The sequence below is a fragment of the Lagenorhynchus albirostris genome, chromosome 7 (genome assembly GCF_949774975.1).
Source record: "Lagenorhynchus albirostris chromosome 7, mLagAlb1.1, whole genome shotgun sequence".
Classification (NCBI taxonomy): Eukaryota; Metazoa; Chordata; class Mammalia; order Artiodactyla; family Delphinidae; genus Lagenorhynchus; species Lagenorhynchus albirostris.
Genome location: NC_083101.1, coordinates 19,245,621 through 19,265,138, shown reverse-complemented (window position 1 = coordinate 19,265,138; position 19,518 = coordinate 19,245,621). Strand labels below are relative to the sequence as shown.

The 19,518-nt window shown below is 49.2% G+C and overlaps 1 protein-coding gene across 6 annotated transcripts in view; it reads right to left on the bottom strand.

Moving 5' to 3' along the window:
• Positions 1-2,719: 2,719 nt before the first annotated feature.
• The window catches only part of TNC (tenascin C), a 93,974-nt gene continuing 77,175 nt past the window's right edge, over positions 2,720-19,518 (bottom strand). For all 6 annotated transcript variants that reach the window (XM_060154523.1, XM_060154517.1, XM_060154518.1 and 3 more), the window contains 9 exons: positions 18,803-18,922; positions 16,849-16,992; positions 15,954-16,084; positions 12,577-12,709; positions 10,856-11,007; positions 9,990-10,086; positions 8,956-9,117; positions 5,998-6,161; positions 2,720-3,440 (listed from right to left, as the gene is read on the bottom strand). In XM_060154523.1, coding sequence (XP_060010506.1) covers positions 3,330-3,440; positions 5,998-6,161; positions 8,956-9,117; positions 9,990-10,086; positions 10,856-11,007; positions 12,577-12,709; positions 15,954-16,084; positions 16,849-16,992; positions 18,803-18,922 — 1,214 coding nt within the window. In that variant the 3' untranslated portion in view covers positions 2,720-3,329. The remainder of the gene's footprint in view (positions 3,441-5,997; positions 6,162-8,955; positions 9,118-9,989; positions 10,087-10,855; positions 11,008-12,576; positions 12,710-15,953; positions 16,085-16,848; positions 16,993-18,802; positions 18,923-19,518) is intronic.

Sequence of the window (19,518 nt, the reverse complement as noted above, 5' to 3'; positions counted from 1 at the left end):
GTGCCCAAGCCCGGCTACCATGGGGAAGAGGAAAGAGTATTTTCCCTTGTGGCTTCCGTCGTGGGAGGAAGGGCCCTCACCCAATGGGAAATTCTCCAAAAGCAGAAAGGAGTTGGGATGCAGGGAAGCCAATAAATGACCAACGTGTACTACAGGGAGAAAGGCATGAGCAGAACTGATGGGATAAGGTCAGCAGGCAACTGTAACAGTGGTGCCTAGTGCCTGGGTATCCCCGAGAATGGGCACGCCTGTCAGGGTCCCTGAGAAAAGTTTAACTAGAGGGCCTATTTCCAAAGGGGTGGGCAGGCTGGAGGAGAACCACAAAGGCCAGCACGGTTCCCCAGGTCTAGTAGCAGCTGATGTGCAGAGACCACCCCTGGCCTGAAGGGGCAAGTAGGGGGGAGCAGTTGTGTGGAGACAGTCAGTTGACAGGCACTGTAACTCCTCTGAGGGAAACTCTCCCACCATGATGGCCCTCCCACCATGATGCTGTAGAGATGGAGCTGGAAAAGGGGTTCCCCGACTCACCCCCCGCTCCATCTCCATCAGTCTCTTCCCTTTCATGTCCCTGTGCTGCCTGCTGGAAGCCTGGGGGCATGGGAGTCCATTGGTCTAATTCATAAAGGGTGGTCTTAAGGATACAGAGCACGGAGAGGGGAGCAGAGCAGATAGGGGAGGGGCAAAGGGGGGACCAAACACCCTGGAAACGCACTTTCAGTGGAGAGCTACAGAGTGCATCATGGAGGTGGCAGTGGGCTTGGACCTTGAGGGTCGAGTAGAATTTCACAAGACCTTTCAAGATGCAGGAGGGTGCTTGAACAAAGCCACAGAGCCAGCCACTGAAAGATGTGTTTGAGGAATACCGAGCCCACACTTCTGACCAGAACTTGTGGAGCGTAGACAGTCTGAAACCCACTGTGGTGGTTTTGAATGCCATGGCCTCGGGCCTTCTGCCTACCCAGTCTCCATGTGGAGGTGTCCGCGATCTCCTGAAGGCCATGATTAAGGACTGTTGTTTGATGCGGCATCTTCACCAAGAGACTTCGATTCTTGTGTGGCTTCTGGGGAATACCTTACCCGCTTAGTGACATCTGTCTCTGTCGGGAGCGGTTACGTTGGGGCTCGGGGGCTCCCACGTCAGCAGCCAGTAGGGGGTTAAGCCCCTCACTTAAGGCTTGGTTGTTGCAGGGAGCCAGTTTGTTTGAGTTTACACAGCAAGGCCAGTGTTGCTATGGCTGGATTGTAGGCAACGAGTCTTATGACCTGGAGCAGCGGATTGCGTATATAACACGCCTGCAGTTATTAAAGCAGGATGAGCTCAGCAGCAAAGGATCTGGCTGGAGCCACGAGTTCCTCTGATCCTTGTTTCGGAGCCATCGCGTTCCGTCTGAGTGAGGTCATCAGCCCAAACATTTTCATTAAATAAGTCGATTTGTTGAAAATCCCCAAGAGAATGAACTGAGGATTGGAACGCCCACCACCATCCTTGTTTTAAAAGACAAATGTATAATGTGCGGTCCTGACTCACATTCTCTGAGTACAAACAGGTCTGCTTTTCCGGGCAGTGAGTTCCCTTCATCACTAGATGTAGTCGGACCAGACTGGGCGACACAGGCTCTCTTCCTTTTGGGGGACGCTGAGCAGGGGACAAGGAGACATTCCTAACAGACTTTCTCTCTAAGATTGCACGGTTGTGGGAGCCTGAGGAAGGAGTCAGGTAGCCTCCCACACCCCTCATTCTGCACCGCGGCACACATACACTCAGGGAAGGAGAGATTTTCACCAGAGGCTTGGGGGAGAGAAAGAACCCTGGGGCCAGAAGGCCTGAGTTTAAATCCCAGTTCTGTTATTAACTGGGGAGATAGCCACGGGCAAGTCATTCCATCCTATGACGCCCCCCAGTCCACCATATATCAAGTGAGAGTAGCGACAGCCCATGCTGATGAGCACTTGATATCTGCCACGCACCATGCGAAGGGCCTCATGGGGATGATATCATTTATTTTCCACAGAAATGCTCTGAAATTAAGAAGTCTGTGTATCCCCATTTTTCTGACGGGAAAACTGAGGCACAGAAAGGTTAGGGAGCTAAGGAATGGTGGAGCCAAGGTTTGAACACAGGCAGTCTGCCTCTGGGGACCTTAACCCTTGCACGATAACAATTGTCACCTCATCTATGTCATAGAACTTTTAGGAGACTGCATTAGAAAATGGGTATAAAAGTGCCTTTTTGGTTTTGTTTTGTTTTTTGCACTACGCGGGCCTCCCACTGTTGTGGCCTCTCCCGTTGCAGAGCACAGGCTCCGGACGCGCAGGCTCAGCGGCCATGGCTCACGGGCCCAGCCGCTCCGTGGCATGTGGGATCCTCCCGGACCGGGGCACGAACCCGTGTCCCCTGCATCGACAGGCGGACTCTCAACCACTGCGCCACCAGGGAAGCCCTAAAAGTGCCTTTTAAAACGATAAACTGTTAGTCTTGGAAGTGTTGAGCCGGAAGCTGTATCTTAAGTTGTAAGCTTTTCCCAAACTTATACAGCTTTGTTCAAAACTGTGTTCCTCTCTCCCAGCCTGTAGTCTCCCTTTCCTTCTTCCCCTCCTGCTTGGCCATCATCCCTCCTTTCCTCTCCCTTCCAACATCCCTCCTTTGCTCAAATATATTGGTGGAATTTGGTGGCTTTGGAATCCAGGCTCGACAATGAAAGGAAAACCAATGGCCAAATTTAAAAGTACTTGTGCTTTTATTAAACAAAAAAAATAATACAATCAGGTACTGTCCAGATGTGTTTTGGAAAGGAAGATCTGTTTAAAAATCCTTAGTTTACATCATCATCATCATTATTATATTAATAACATTAATCATATCCTTAAAATCGAAACAGTATTGCTTTTCTGAAATGTAAAAAAAGGGACAGCTTCAAGACACACATTGAATCACTGCTAACAAAAATAATGATAATTAATTATACAGCTTTGTGTAAAATATAGCTGGTTCTAAAACAAACTACCACTGTACAGCCTACCCCGCTCTCATTCCCGGAGCCACCCAAGAGAAGGAAAATCATTGGGATGCTGTCACTGGAAGACTTTTGCTGAATCAAACAACAAAATGGAAACCTGTTGGACACTGTGGTCTTTGGTGTGAAGGGAAGTCATCGCAGAGTGGGTGAGGCCAGCGCTGCTGCCGCCGGCCTGGGTGATCCATGGTCAACTTTAGCTCCTGCCAAATGCCCAGGTGTGGCTTAATGGTCAGACTGCTCACATCGATGCTTTGGTAACATTATTTTCGTTCTCTGGGCCCTACTCTTCTCTCCCCCAGTTGTCCCCAGAATTTATGCCCGTTTGCGCCTGCCTTCGAGGTTTCGGAAGTTGCTGGGTCTCAGCTTCATCTCAGCAAACTGGATTGAATATTCGTGGCCCTTCCAGTGGAACCAGTTAACACCCTGTGAAAAAGAGAAGACGTTCAGATTGGTTTCCACCAGGCAAGGTGTTCACCGACCATCGCTGTCTCGTTGACGGAACAAGACGAGTTCCGTTTCAACTAGACCGTTTGGTAGTTCCCAGCTGTCTCTTGCCGATCCGTTTGTTGATCTGTGTAGTGAAAACTTTCAGAGGGGCTGGCTGACTCAGACTCAGTTTTTTTTACTTTAGGCAGAAGTCACCTGAGTTTGCACTGAGCTTTGATCTGCCATCTTGAAATACAGTGGTGGCTGATGAAACTTACCGTCATTAGGACTGGGTGCTGCAGGAATTCGGATCATGATTGGAGCTTACAGAATTGAGTAGCTATATGCAGGGGTGTCTACACTTCACAGGATTCCTAGGGAGTGTTTTAATAGGGGTTCCTATGGAACGGCACAAAGAGCATATACATGGACACAAGTTTTGCAACCTGACATATAAGGTTAAATCTTAGTGCTCTTACTTGAGAGATATAAATGAACAAGTTATCAAAACATTCTGGGCCTCAGTTTCATTATTTTTTTCTTAAGGCCCAATAATGCTAACCTTGGCAGGATGCTGTGAAGATTAAATGGGTCAGTAAAGGAGCTGCCACAGTGCTGGAAACATCATAGGTGCTCCGTAAATACTCTTCCCCAATCTCAAGAAGGGAGAGATATTCTCGGAATTTTGGCCAAAGATTTTCCTCAAGGAAAGACTGTATTTGCTTCCGGGCCTCCTACTTCCAGGTCTGACTCTTTAGCAAAGTCTACAGATGGTAGACTCTGCCCATGGAATCCCACAGACCCCTTGTCCTACTAGGCGTGGGGGTCAGCTTCAGAGAGTCCTCCTATAAGGCCTCCACCCTGCGCACTGACACCTCTTCTCTTTAAGCTTCATAGGGCTGGGAGGGAACATGTCCACAGAGGAGATAATGGCTGGTGAAATTAGGGAAAATATCGATGTTTTGTTTGATTGTAATTTTTTGGCATTGACTGGTATTGGACAGTCCCTATATCTGACAGGGGGATGGGGTTTGAGAAGTGCTGACTCATTTTATGGGCAAATGTGTCTGTAATTACTCAACCTGGTCCTTGTGCTGCCTTCCTCTGCCCTCGTTCTCCCCTCTGATAGAGGTTCAGAGCTGGAAGCAAGCCCTCCTCGTACTATGGTGGAAACTGAAGGCAGAGGGGGAAAGTGACTTCACAGAGGCCACACAGAGCCAGAGCTGGGACTGAACTCCCATAATTGTTCTGTGGTCTTTAACGTCATCTCCTTCTTCCAAAATTGGATGGAAAAAGAAGTTTCCTTTTGGCATGTAGCTTTTTCTCCCCCTCCCGAAGGACTTTGTGTTACACTGGTGTTAGGGGACAAGGAGATAAAGGCAATACAGTAGCTCTCAGAGTGGATGTGTTATTGAGGCCACATGATAAGATGGAGAAAACACAGGACTGGTGTCCAGAGGTGTCCTTCAAGTCTTCCCTCCTCTGTAAAATAGGCATGAAAAGCCATGTCCTGGTCCCCTTACAGAGTAAAAGTGATGCACATGGGAGACAAGGTGAGAATGCTTTGAAAAGTGTCAGAAATTATGTCAAGGTAAGGTCTGCACTTAAGGTCACGACAATCATTTGCTGGTAGTCAAATCAACATGAACACATGTATCAAAATCATTAATAGCAGAGAGCAGCAGGTAAAAACAAAAACAAAAAAAACCAACAACAAAAGTGTAAATAAGCAAGATGACGAGTGCTGCATCCCGCCCGGGACCACCCATCAGAATTCCTGGGGCTGTTTGGTGTTATTTGTACCTTTGCCTTTTTACAAAGGGATCCCAGGTTGCAGACTGGGTAAGACTTGCTGAGGCCCAGCCCAGGGTGATCAGTCTGGGTGAATACCCGTCCTTCCTCCCTGGAGCAGGGATGGCCGCTGAGAAGGACCATTGTGGTTAAGAAGCTGGGCCCACTAGACTTTGCCCACTTTTCAGGCACCTACTCGTGCAGGCAGGACTCAGTGTGAGACAGTGGTTGAATTTGGTTTTGCTCACTTATCTCCACAGGGAATCTAAAACATCCGTTTCTATGATTGCAGAAATTGTGTCACAGCATCCTGTGTGGTGCAGGGAAATTTGGAGAGCTGGAAGGTTTGACTCTGCCTCCAGCTTTGCTCTGTGACCTCAGGGAAGTCACCTTTTTCTGGGCCTCGATCTTAGGAATCAGAAAAGGAAGGGACTTAAAATCTGTGGTCTTTGCTCTGAGATGTTCTTGGGGTGCTGGAGGTGCCTCTACGCCAGGGTGGGGAAGCAGCACCCTGGGCCTGCATCACACCTGGTTCACCTAGACGGCCTCTACTTTCATCTGTTTCCTTCTGGGGTTCAGACAAAGACTTAATTTAAGGAAAGCTGGCTACGCTTGGTGTCTCCCTGACCAGTGGTTCTCCTTGGGATCTTTGTGGGTTAAGACATGCTATCTCTGTGATCTCTCCTGGCCTGCGGTCTCATGGGGATTTCTCCCTCCTGGCCTGCTGACCTCAGCCCTGCCCGGGGCCTCGCTGTCTGCTCACCTGACTGTGGTTATTGTCCCCGTATCTCCCCATCAGGTTGACGCGGTGGCAGTTCTTGTACCAGAAAGCCCCCTTGTAGGACAGGGCACAGTTGGTGATGGCCGAGTCTGTGTCCTTGTCAAAGGTGGAGAAGGATCTGCCGTTGTGGTAGGCCATGGAGTCACCTGGGAGAGAGAAAGCACAGACTGAGAGCCCAGCTGGAGCTCCCTGTGGGCTGTGAAGGGCAGCGCCAGGGTGACGACTGAAGGGCCCTGGGGTGGGCCGGCCTCAAACACTGGACCCCGAATTAGGATCCAGCGTGGGCCTGGATAGGGCATGAGTGTCATCCCCGAGCCTCGTTTCTGATAGAAGCAGCATAAAGTGGTAGAAGGTAGAAGGTACAGGTGGCTTTGGAGGATCTAGCTCCAATCCCATCTCTTTCACTCTTAGCTGTGACCCTGCACAGGTCAAGCCTCTTGCTGAACCTCAGTTTTGCTATCTGTAGAATGGAACTAGCACATTGATTTGATCCACCTCAGAGGGCTGTTGGAGCAATAGATACGAAGGTGTACACTAAACAGGTAGTGTGGTGTGCAAACGGTCATGATTGTCGCTATATTTTTTTTTTTTGCGGTACGCGGGCCTCTCACAGTTGTGGCCTCTCCCGTTGCGGAGCACAGGCTCCGGACGTGCAGGCTCAGCGGCCTTGGCTCACGGGCCCAGCCGCTCTGCGGCATGTGGGATCTTCCCGGACTGGGGCACGAACCCGTGTCCCCTGCATCAGCAGGAGGACTCTCAACCACTGCGCCACCAGGGAAGCCCGATTGTTGCTATTTTTATGATTGTGTTTGCATTCACTGTACGTAAAGGAACTCAGAGAGTAAGGTGGGAAATTTGTATTCAGTAATGGTGTGCTTTCCCCTCAAATGCAAGTATTCAGAGCCATACTTTAAAACAATTCTTTTCGTGCATTTATTTATTTATTGTCTATTTATTCATTAATTCACATTCACTCACTTATTCACTCACCCATCTAATATTTATCAAGTTCTAGTATGAGTTTAGTTTTCCACTCTGCCATGCTGGTTTTCCAGAGCTATCCTGAGACAGTCTATCTTGAGTCTCAGCCTACAGAGCCATACTTATAATCAAACCTTTCGGGTTTTAGATGTCACCGAATAGCTTGTATATCGTACAGTTATTTTTCAAAGTGTTTATGGGACCAGTTTTCCCTGATTCTTAGACAAAAAGTCCATGTATATATAGTGCTATATGGGAATCTAGTTTGCAATTGAATATATTGAATTTTAGGAGCATTTAAGTGCCATTTCTTTCTGTGTCCCCTCACTCCCAGCCCTGGTCAATGCAGTGCAGAAAGATTTCAAGACATCAAGGCATTCTATCCTGATATTTTGGAGCAAGTTGTCAGAGGGACTCGGGTGCCTTGGTAACTGATGAAGCTATCAAGAGCATGAGGATGGCAGCTAGATATTGATGAAACAAGATGCTTTCCTGTGGAGGGGCTGCTTGCCATCGATATGCACAGGAGGATGTAGCCCCAAGGGTTAGCTCAGTGCAGGGGCATAACATGGCTCATTTTCTGTTGGAAATACAGAAAGAGGTGGGTGGAGGCCACCTTCCCGCCCCTCGGTGCCTGTGCTTGCCCTGTAACAGTATCCTCCTTGCCTGAAGCCATCTCAACAAAAGACGTATTTATTGCCAGGTAATAAAATGTCAGAATTCTTTGAGGGATGCAAGAATGAAAACAGTTTTCACCCCTGCGTCTCTGTCTTCATTTCCACCAGACTGATCTCTAAAGAGCTCTGTCTTTCATTAGGTTGAGCCTGGCTTTTGGCAAATCTTGCGTGGAGGCTTTTCCCATTATGGATGCATTCTTTCAGGGCTGAGAGGTTGGGAATGTGCTACAGCATCTGTCTCTTCTGTTTCAATAAACGTAACTGAAAACCACCCCAAAGTGGGCAAGGGGTGACATGGCGTGGTCACGGTCTTACACCTGATCCCCCTTGTTACCAAGAATACTCGTCAGCAGCCAGGCTTGTACCGTGGGCCCACCGTCCACAGGCTCTTACAGCTGTTCTCTGAGCCTCAGTTTCCTCATCTGTGTAATAGCAATATCACCTGGAGATATATATATATATAATTTTTTTTTTTTTGGTGAGACCTAAAAGAGGGTAATGATATGAAGTATCTGCAAAAGAAGCTGCTACCTGGTGGGCCTGAATGCATATCGTTTCCTTATTTGTTTCTCCTGTGATGTGGTGTCAGAAAACCACACAAAGGCCATTTCAAGGCAAAGAAACCTTCAAAACCCAAACCAGGTTATGCGCCAGTCAAGGAGTGAAGGACTGCTGGAGAGGTGGTGAGCTCCTGGTCATGGGGGTGTGCAGGCCGAGGCTGGAAGGCCACGTGGCAGGAATGTCTTAGAAGAGATTCCTCCAGCTGGGTGATGGAGTGGACTGTCTGCTACTCAAAGTACAGGCCACAGACCAGCAAAGCCACCAACAGTGGCATCATGTGGGAACTCAGCAGAAATGCAGCATCTTGATTTCACCCTGGACATACTGTGTCAGCACACTAACAGGCTCCCCCAGTGGGTCATATGTGTGTCACAAATTGAGAAGCACAGCAGTAGATGAGTATTAAGGCTCCCAAGAGACTGCTTTTTTCTCAGTCTAAAACAGATCTCTAAACATGGCTAAGAAAAAGACATATTTTGAGTGACAATAGCTACAAGTCCGTCCTGATTGTCCTAATTCCCAACCTACTCTATGTTTTGGTGACCAGAATATCTACCCAACCTTGTTCAACTGTAGTTCTGCTGGTTGGCACCTAGTAGGGATTCAATTATTTGTCGATAAACAGATGGACCCATGAAGGAAGGAATGAGGAGTGGAGGAGCTGGCTGAAAACCCGAGAAGCTTTTGCGGTTCCCTGGGCTCTGAGGATGTCTGTCCATACCTGCTGTCCCGCTGTACCCCTCCACCTTCAGCCGGTAGCGAGTCCGGGCGTCTCCCACGCTGAACTTGTCGTAGACGGCGTAGGCTGACTGCCCGTGGTCCCGCAGGTCCACCCGGAGCTCGTACTGCCCTTGGGCTGTGATTTTGTTCAGGGTGTCCAGCCCTGTGGACGACAGGCAAGGGGTTGCCTAAGAAGCGCAGTGACCGAGGCCCTCATTCCTACGCACCCCGTAAGAGCAGCGGCCGTGTGTGCTCGAAAGAGGTTTGCGTCGCGCCTGGGCTTGCAGCTTGGTTTGCTCTTCGCTGCTGCGACACCAGGTGAGATATATACGGTTTCTGGGCCTCAGCTAAAATTGTGTTGACATCTTTGCCCTGCCAACCGCCTAACGTATTATGAAGATAAAGGAGATAAGGTGGAGCGCGCACCTTTTAAACTCTACAGCTCCTTACAAGTGAAAGGCGATGGAGGACAGGGACGGACATTCCCTGGCCTGGGTGCTGGAACGTAGGACGGCGCCCTGTGCCGGTCGCTTGTGGCAGTGTGGGCTGCGTGGATGGATGGATGGGTGATGGCATTGTCGTGTTGGCTTGGGAGAGTTCACACTGCAGCTCAGCTCTTGATTGGCTAGATATGGCCAGCAGCGTAACCTCTCTGAGGCTCTGTTTTCCCAGGTGCGTGCAAGATAGGAATTTTGTACCTTGTGGGGTGCTATGAGACTTAGAGGTTGTGGCCCTGAGGGACTTAGCATAGGATGGAAGCAGTGAAGGACATCAGTGAGGATAATTCTCTAAATGGCCCAGTGATTGACTTGAGGCTAGGCTAGGCCTGGCTAGTGGCTCTCCTTTGGCTGGATTTTTATTTTTAATGACCCAGAGAATTTAAAGTCTTTCCATAGAGAATTTGACACCCTGTGTCGCCCACCAGAGCTATTGTTTCCTCGTAACCCATTTCCTCTCCCACAGTTCGCTGTGGGTTAGGACAGATGACGAGGACAGAAATGGACATTTGGGACACAAACACGCAGGCTGTATTACCAAGCCAGAATTCTTCTTTTAGGTCCCCAAATCCAGCAGTGTAGGCCTTCCAGTTTCGATAGAAATCTTCACGTCCATTTTTGCGTCTCAGGAACACCTATAAACATAACCAATGAATCTGGGTGCGCTTAAGCTATGGAAGGAAAGAGAAGACCTCTTTCTGAGAGGAAGAAACATCCACTGTAGGAAAAGCACCCGTCCCCACCTCTGTCCTCACTAGTTCGCCACGTGACTCAGTGCACGTCGCCTCCCCTCTCTGAGTCTCAGTGTTCTCACCCGAAACATACAGATTAGTAAGACCACCACCCAGCTTTGGGTGACTGTGATGTGCCGGTGTAGGTTCGTCACGTGTAACACACGAACCCCTCTGGTGTGGGCTGCGGACAGTGGAGGAGGCTTGCCTGTGGGGGCAGGAGGCACACGGGACCTCAGCGAACCTTCTGCTCCACTTTGCTGCCCATCTAAAACTGCTCTAAGAAAGAAAGTTTAATAATTAAAAAGAATACTACCCAGCTCATATGGCAATGGGATGGAAATAATTCATGTAAAACCCTTCGCACAGTGCCTGGTAGATGGCCAACGTTAAGTCATAAACGTAAGGGGCTCGATGACCACTGCCATGTATAGATCACAGAGTTTTTTGAGGATCAAATGAGATAAATGACGGGGAAACAGGGGAGCTGGTTTTTAGGCTAAGCTGCTTTCCCATTACTTTGAGAGAGAATCCCTGAGTGTCTCCATGTGACAGGCGCTGTCTTGGAGAGCTCCTGCACATTAGCGTCGGAGGGCACGGGGAGGACCGCGGCCTCTCCTCTGCCCCCATCCCCCTGCCGGAGAGCTCTGGAGTCTGTCTCCATGATACTCACGATCCATCCACCCCCGTCAGAGGTCATGTCACAGAAGACTTCCTGCTTTTGGGTCTTGTCGTTGTTCAGATAAACGGTGTAGACGCCAGAGGTCGTGTCTCCATTCAGCATGGCTTGGGAGCAGTCCCTGGGGAATGGGTACAGGACTCCAGCTGCGGGATGAGAAGAAAGAGTGGCTCTCTCAGAGCGGGACTGGGGCAGGGGCTTTCAGGTCGCAGCTCGAGTGCTCACTGACTAGACGCCTCTGGGCAAGCAGCCCCACCTCTCTGAGGCTCTATTCTCTCACGCGCAAGATGGGGATTAAAGCTATTTTGCGGGGGGTGCGGTGAGGCTTAGAGGTTACGGATAAAAGGGACCCAGTTCAGTCTCTTATACTGATGGAAGCCACCAGTGATATCAGTGGGAGGAGAGCTGAACCGCTGTGAGGGCCATGTGTCAGGTAGCACCCAATGAACACCCAGGTGCTGGCCAGGATGGCTGGGTCTCTAGCACCCGGCTGGTGGCTCACTGTGGGTGAGGACCCTCTGCCAGGCTGGATGCATCTCAGGCTCTTCAGAGGATCCTGAAGCCAAAGACAAGGGTTCTAAGCCCTGAACTTGCCACTGCCTTGCCTTCTGAGCCCGGGGACCTGAGAGGGCTACCACAAGCATGCCTGGGGCACTTCCACGTGTATAATGTGGTGCAAAAATTAAAAACTCGATAGCAGTGAATGATCTTGGGGCTGTGCTTAGCAGGTGGGCTTGAGAACTGACGGTAGTGGCAGCTCTTTGTTCTGGTCCGACCTCCTCACTGTACTTTACCTTCACCTGAGGTTGTTTCGTTAGCAGTTTTCTTGTCTGTTTCACAGCCCTAGTCTGGGAGCATCTTTAGGGCACACTCGTATTTTTTGTGCTCCTAACACGTGCCGTGAGATCTGGCAAAGAGGTGCTTTTGCCCCTTCCCCTCCCTCAGCAGGTGTGTGTAGAGTAACTAGAGTGAAGTGCGAAGGGCGGGAGACAGCGCCGGGATACACTCCATTTACCCAGGTTCAAAGACCCCCTCCTCCCTTCCTCAGAGAAGCATGCTTCCTCTTCACCAATGGAGCGCTTGCCCATTTGCCACCTGCAGAGGAGACCTAGTGGCCGGGTGTGGAGGTGGTTCCCTGGTCCTGGGACACCTGAACCCAGATCTGACTCCAACTCATGGTGTAACCCTGAGCAGGTCATTTAGTCTCTGGGAGCCTCTGTTTTCCCACCAGAAAACTGGGCATGATTATCCTGGCCCAACGTACCCGCTTCGTGGGAGGACTGTTGGTGATTCTGAATATGAACAGGCTTTGTAAATGCCTGAAGGAGAACACTGAGCTTATAATGAGCCTTGACAATGGCTACCCACTGGGCTGGGAGTTCAAATACAATACAGAGATTCTCACACGGTCCTTATGAAGAAGGGATAGTTATTAACCCCATTATACAGATGAAGAAACTGAGGCTCGTAGAATGGCAGTAACTTTCCTCAGTCACGCAGAGCAAATGGTGGAGATGGGGAATGAATCCAGCTGTTCTCACTGCTGGCCCTCCTTCCCTTTCACCACGAGGCCTGTAACCTCCTGCATCCACATTGCTCTAGCTTTTCCGGTAATAGCGGGGAATTGATTCTTTTCAGAAATTTGATGGAAACATTTAAAGTAGCAGTTAGAGGAGAAGTGGAGGGTTGGTTCAGTCTCCTCCGGAGCCCCTTACTTGTGGTGAAGGTAGTCTTGATGATCTTGCTTCTCAGGGGCCCATTCAGTGCCTGGATCTTGGCCATGTAGTGGGTGGATGGGCTCAGCTCTGCCAGGCTATAAGAGGTGGTGTCTGGATCCACAACAACCTCCTAAGGGCAGAAGAAAAATATAATAGCTTTTGGCCACATAAATCCTCAGAGTACAGATGATGCATTCACTTATTCACCCATCCGTTAATTTCTTCATTCAACAAGAATCCGCTGAGTCCCACTCCGTGCCAGGCTCCATGCTCACTTCAGGGCTTCAGACATGGGGAGAGTGCAGCGTGAGCAAAGCTCCTGGGGCCAGAAGGGGCAGAGCAAACTCAAGTAATATGAGGAGGCAGCGACCTACCTCAGCCACACTTCAGTTAGGGAAGCCGTGGAAGAGGTGGGCAAAGACCAGATTACAAAGGGCCTTAAGTGCCAAGCTATGGAATTTGAAGCTTATCATGATAAGGAATGGAGGTTTCTGAAAGTTTTTTGAAAAAGGGAATGCCATGATCTCAGCTTCATCTGGTAGGAAGATGAATCACACAAAGGGCAAAGGTTTAGACTTTGAGACCAGTTAAGTCAGTGGTCCCTAATATGGCTCTTTTTCATAGATCTCTGGGAAGCTTTAAAATAAAACAGTGCCTGGGCTTCATCCTAGAACGACTGGATCATAAGAGCCAGAAGTGGAGCCTGACCAGGTGCATATTTAAGAAGCTCCCTGGATGATTCTGACGCATAGTCACTCCGGGGGTCTCTTGAGTCAGGAGATGATTACAGCTGCTCAGGAGGCACGGCATGACGACAGCGCAGGCTGACCCAGCATGTCTCTTTTCTAGAACAGAGATGTCCAGGAGAGGCAGATGTGTACAGCTGCTGTAGACCTACGCTAACTACACCTGCTGTTGGTGACTGGTCACTGTGCTGCTGTCCAGACGAGGGGGATCGGTTTCAGTTCTGCAGGAGATCCGCCCTCTTTTCACATCCTCTTTTTACCTTCCAGTGCCTGTAAAGTCCCCTGTTAGCAGAAGACCCTGGTGTCAGCGATGGGAATGCAACCTGCAGTCCTGGTAAAGCAAACACAGCCCACTGGGTTTAGGCAGTAATGAACCAGCGTGGAGGCCCCTGGAAGGTTGTTCGGCATCCTCACAACCGGGAAGGTGAAGTTATCCTGACTTTTCCAGTGCGGCAGGGTTTGAGGGGGTGGGTGTTGGAGGTGTGAGTAGTTTCAAAGAAGCTAAAAGACTTGCACTCACTCCATAATGGTGGCAGAGGACGGTCTTGCATCCTGTCTCCTAACGTGCTGTCCAGGACTCTTTCCTCCTCTACCAGGTTGACTTTCTTGAGGGAAACAGATTAAGCTGGGGACTGGTCATGCAGGGAAGTAAACCCGGGTGAGTGCCTATTTGATACCAGTGACCCAGTGACCTTTGTGTGGCCCCCAGGTCTAGTCCTTGGGGAAGAATCAGGTACAAAGCTGGGTTCCTTGAATTACTTGGGGATAAAATTACCTATCAGCTTTCTAAGCTGCTGTTCAAAGTTATTTTCTAGGCAATCAGGGTAGATCGAAATGAGACTCATGAGTTCAGGTAAACAGTGAATCCTAGGATGCCTGACCAGGAAGGGCCCTTAGAGACTGGGGAGTTCAGTGCACTCATTTTACAGATGTGAACACTGACATCCAGAGAAGGCGAGGGACTTGCCTCTGTTCACACAGTGAGTTAGTTCATTGTTACAGCGACTCCAAGAAGGACCGTAATGGTAACTAGAGATGTGTGTCCACTCCTGGTTAAACGTGGCATATTGAACAAGACAGTTTATCTCTACTTGCTTCTGATACCCACTAAAATGAAAGTAAAGGAGATATAAAGTATAAATTCACAAGGATGAGGGAAATGGCAGAGGAGACAGGTACTTGATGTCACCAGAATCTTGATCAGTGGAAAGTGTGGAGTGGTGGAGTGACAGCTGAAGTGACAGAATGGAGAAAGCCAGGAGCTAACTAACTAGTGGGTGCAGCCACAATGCTGCAGAGCCCGGCAAGTTCAGGAATGAAATGTATGCGAAAGCAGAGATGCTTTGAAGGCCAGTGTGGGGCATGGCTGAACAAAGGTTTGTTTAAAACTTTGTATAATAAACAGATCCCCAGCTCTCTCCAGCCCCCAACAGTCTGGGTGACTGTTCTTCCCAGCCCAGATGAGAGGCTGAGGTTTCCCCCCTGGAGAGGCTGAGCCAGAGGGGAGACTCTGGATTCAAATCCATCAGGCCCAGCTGCAAGGGAGGCTCGGGTGCTGCGCTGGAAACAGGAGAAGTGAAGGTGAAGGTGTGTACGCAGTGGGAGCCCAGGCTCCTTCTCCAGCAAGGCTTCTGGCAGCCTGCTTCGAAGGAGGTAGAGGATCCTCCAAGGAGACTGATGAGCTCGAGAGAAATAGTTTACAGTCCTGATGCTTGGGAGTCCCCCAAGAAAACTGCTGGGTATTTGCCCAGTCACTCTACAGCGAGCCCCATAGTTGGCAAGACCTGTCTGTGCAACTAGACCTCCCAATCGGCTATTTCATTCTTGGCTCCGGTACAAAACGACCAACAGGCATTAGGTGGAAGTCTCCAACATGAAAGATGGAGACCCAAACCAAACCAAACGGCAGCAAACCAGAAAAGAGACCTTGGAGGAAACACTATGTAGGCTGTGGAAGAAAAATGCCAAGAACATATATTCTTAGAGATAAAGAGAAGAAGATAACAGGAAATGCAAACGATATGCTAGCAAAAGATCAATGTGCAGAAAAGAAGTAGAAGATCTTGGAAGTATACAGGATGGTGGCCAAAATTAAAAAGTCAAAAACAACTTTAGAAGGTAAAGGTTAGAAAATTTCTTTCGCTTGTGTGATGGTCTAAAGTTATTTCAAATTAAAAAGTAGAAGAAAAAAATCATGGGTAGGGAATAGAAATAAAAATTGCTGTAAACAGTTGATGTCATAAGAACATGGTGATATATATTTCATTATATAATGGAATGATGCCGTCTGTGAGATAAATGGCAAAGATGCAGAAGAAGCTTTTGGCCTTTGCTCAATAAAACATTTAAGGACAAAGAGTCCAGCTCCTAAAACGTCCTCAAGTCTTGTGAGCAGTGGTTCTTGACCCTGGCTGGCTGTCAAAACTGGAGTCTGGTTAAAATGAGACAGGGAGGCTGCAGCTTATGATTCAGAAGGTCTGGCATGGTGTCCAGTTCCTACTAATTTTTTTCCAGCTCCCCAGTTGCACTGGGAGAGGAGAAACAGCATGCAGATAATTCTTCCCTCCTTTGAGGATCCCGTAAATGTTTCGACCAGCAGTGGGGAGTTTTTTATATACTTCAAGATACCTTGGTTGTACCGTCCACAGATTCATACACCAACAGGTAACCAGTGACAGATGCCCGGGGAGGTCTCCAGGTGAGAACGGCAGTTTCCGACTGAACCTCGGTAGCAGTGAAGTCTCTTGGAGAATCGAGGTCTGGAGAAGATAAGAATTTAATATCAGATAAGTCAGCAGGTGTAGGACAAAGTCCCCAGCTGGGTATCAGGAGGGCTGGGTTCAAGTCCTTTCCCTACCATTGACTTATATGACCTTGGGCAAAACCTTCCCCATCTGTAAATGAAGAGGTTGAGCCAGGTGACCTCCAAAGGCGTCCATTCTCTGTGGTTCATCTCATCCCAAGGGCCACGTTTTCCTGAGCCCAACGGGATATTGACTGGCTTTAGTTGGATTTGGGAAGAAAGACACAGCCATGAACGTAATCAGAAGCCCCCTTGTTTCTGAAGAAGAGGACAGCTGAATGCTGGTAGTGGTGCTTGCCCCTACTCGGAGGACATGGCCTCTGTTCCTCTGCTTCCTGCAGTTTTTAAAAAGATCTCAGTGTATAAAAGCCCAGTGGACATCTAGGAAAACTTGCCTTTAAAATCTTTCTCTTCAAAATATTTCCCTGCCTAGACCATGGATCATTAAATACTGGGTTTAGGGTCAGCGGGGACTGGTTTTCCACTTATAAAGCCCTCCTCTGAAAATCATTTCCTAGTCCATGGGGAGAGCAAGGTCATTTCAGTGCAAAAGGAAATGGTGTGTTTCTTAAGGTCTTGACGGAGTGGCACCGGTGACTTTAGCTGATGCTGACGTCATCACATTACAGGGAGCTGACTGGGGAAATAAGAGTTGGAGAGGGATACTGTTAAAGATAGAGGCTGTGGGTGGGCATCATCCAGCTCTCGATGTCTTTGTACCTGTCATGAACTTGGTGGTGATAGTTGAGCTCTTTTGGGGCCCCTTCTCTGCAAAGATCCTCAGCGTGTATTCCGTGGCAGGCTCGAGGTTGGTCAGCGCATACTCCACCGTGTTCCCGGACACCTTGCGGGTAATTTCTGGCTCTAAACAGGAAATATACACACCGTGGCAGTTACCAGTCCGCTGTCTGGGCCATCAGCGGACTTGGCCAAGAGCACACACACCTTCTAACGTAGAAACTTTCAGTGACCGTACAGAAAAGCAGGTTTGTTTTCTGAGATGACTCACACTCCTGTCTCTCTCTCTTGAGCAATCACTTCATATACAGAGGATTTATCGTACGGTACTGGAGTTTTCCAGGCACCAAGTCAGAAGGAAGGGGCCCTGGGGGTCAGGAGACTTTTGCACATGGTGCCACTGGGACAGTGTTGCAGCTGAGGCACAGGACCCAGTTACAGGAGAGCTGCAGGTAACATCTCTAAGACTTGGGCTACTCAAATTTAATTTGTCCCATTGCTTGCCCTCCCCTTTTTTGTCACTTACTCTCATGTCCTTTTATTTGCCAGATGTCAAATCATTAGGCTGGGGCATCACAAAAATCAGGTGGCGTAGACACACCAGAGCCTGATTACGGGCTCTCAGTCCCACTGGGTCAGGACCAACAGTGGACCCCAAACCATGGTGCCCAGGGTATATGTGCTTACTTCTTAATCACAGGTGACCAGCTATCCTGAATTGCCAAGGACTAAGAAGTTTCCCAGGGCATGGGACTTTTAAGGCTAAAACTGGGAAGGTCCAGGGCAGAGTGGAATGAGCTGGTCACTCTGTTCATCAGTCATGAGCCCACACCCCCAGCCTCACACACACGTCTGGACTCTAGGGAATTTCTACACTTGCATCCACAATTTCCATGATTCCCACGAACTATACTCTGATTTATTTTAGGTGAGACAACATCATCTCCCCTGACTTGGAAGAGTTTGCTCACAGGGAATATTTAAAAATAGAGAAGTAGAAAGAATAAACCCAAGCATCTCTCTAGCCCCACCCCATCTTTGCTCTGTCCTCACAAGGAGCTCTCGTAAGTGGTTGCCCGGGCTGGATTAAGATTTTCAGAGGCCCCAGCACAGCTTATGGTGCCCTCTCGTATTGTTACTGAAAGTAGAACAATACTGAACCATAGAATATGAAACTCACATATACTTTGAGATTAAAATAACAAAATATTTTTTCTAGTCTAGCTCATGACAAAAGTATGGATTTGTTCATTGAAAAGGAATCTTTCCTTCTCTCTTATTTGTATTTAATTTTACCTTCTGGTAGCCTTGATTTGCTGGTGCCCCAAACAAGTGTTTAATCTCCAACTGAGTAAATTAGCACAGATGGTTGCAAAGACAAGGAAAAATAATTTCTGATTTCTCAATCAGGTCTGCTCTAACGGGCCTTGTCTGTGGCATCCAAGAAGCCTGGGCTCCCCAGAGCTACCTGAAATAGTCTGTTTAAGATTTCAGATTCTGGACTCCTTCTTTGTAAGAGGTGAGAGCTGCTGCCTGGAGAGGGTGACTCACTCTGACGGCAGAGAAACTAGCAGGAGAGGAGGAAGAGGCTGGAGATGCACCCTCTGCTTTTCCTTAAATGACCTGCTGGCCTCCCGTGATACAACCATGGTTCTGATGCTCGTTCACTTGACAACAAGCAGGGGATATGGGTAGGACCTCTCTTGCCACCGCCTGAACCGGTGCCTCCACAGCCACCCACCCAGCCCCAGTCCCAGCCCATGAGTCTGTTCTGAGGGGGCAAGTCGAGAGCCACAGGGACGTTGCTGGACTCTCCTGTCTACCCATGTATTTTTGCTACCATGCACCAAGTGTGGCACAAGGAAGGGAGAACGGGAAGAGTTTACAGCAGGACAGACACTCCTCAGGGTGGGGAGGGTCTTGGACACGACCTTACCTCTCTCCCCTGTGTAGGAGATGACATAATTGTCCACAGGGGCGATGGCCGGCTGCCACGTGGCCAAGGCTTCTGAGTCGGTGATGTTGGCTGTCACCAGGCCAGATGGGCCATCCAGAGCTGCAAGGAAAGATGGTGATGTGTTGAAGGGATGGGCAGTCATGGGGTAGGACATCAGACCACAGCTGCTCTGCTGTCTACACTGCCCCTGGACTCCAGTACGGGTCCGCGGCCTGTTAGGACCCGAGCTGCCCAGCAGGAGGCGAGTGGTGGGCGAGCGAGCGAAGCTTCATCTGCCGCTGCCCATCGCTCCCCATCGCTCGCATCACCGCCTGAACCATTCCCACCGCCATCCATGGAAAAACTGTCTTCCACGAAACCCGTCCCTGGTGCCCAAAAGGTTGGGGACTGCTGAACTAGAGGATGTGTGTGAACTGTGTTAGGGGCAGCACTCAATAATTGCAGTTGTTATTAACATGACTATTAAAGCTATTTGGAGTTTTCAATATGATTTCCAAATGACTTGTACTGAGGAAAGATGGATAGTCCTAGAGCCTTGGCCCTTTTAATTCACCACTGCTACAACCCAACATCCCCTTTCTTAGAAACCAACCTAAATATGACTGGTTCCCGCTTTTGTTCACATTTATGACTCAATTCTCCAGGACGACAGCCCTGGGAGGGTGGGGGGTGCGGCAGCCATCATCAGCTCATTT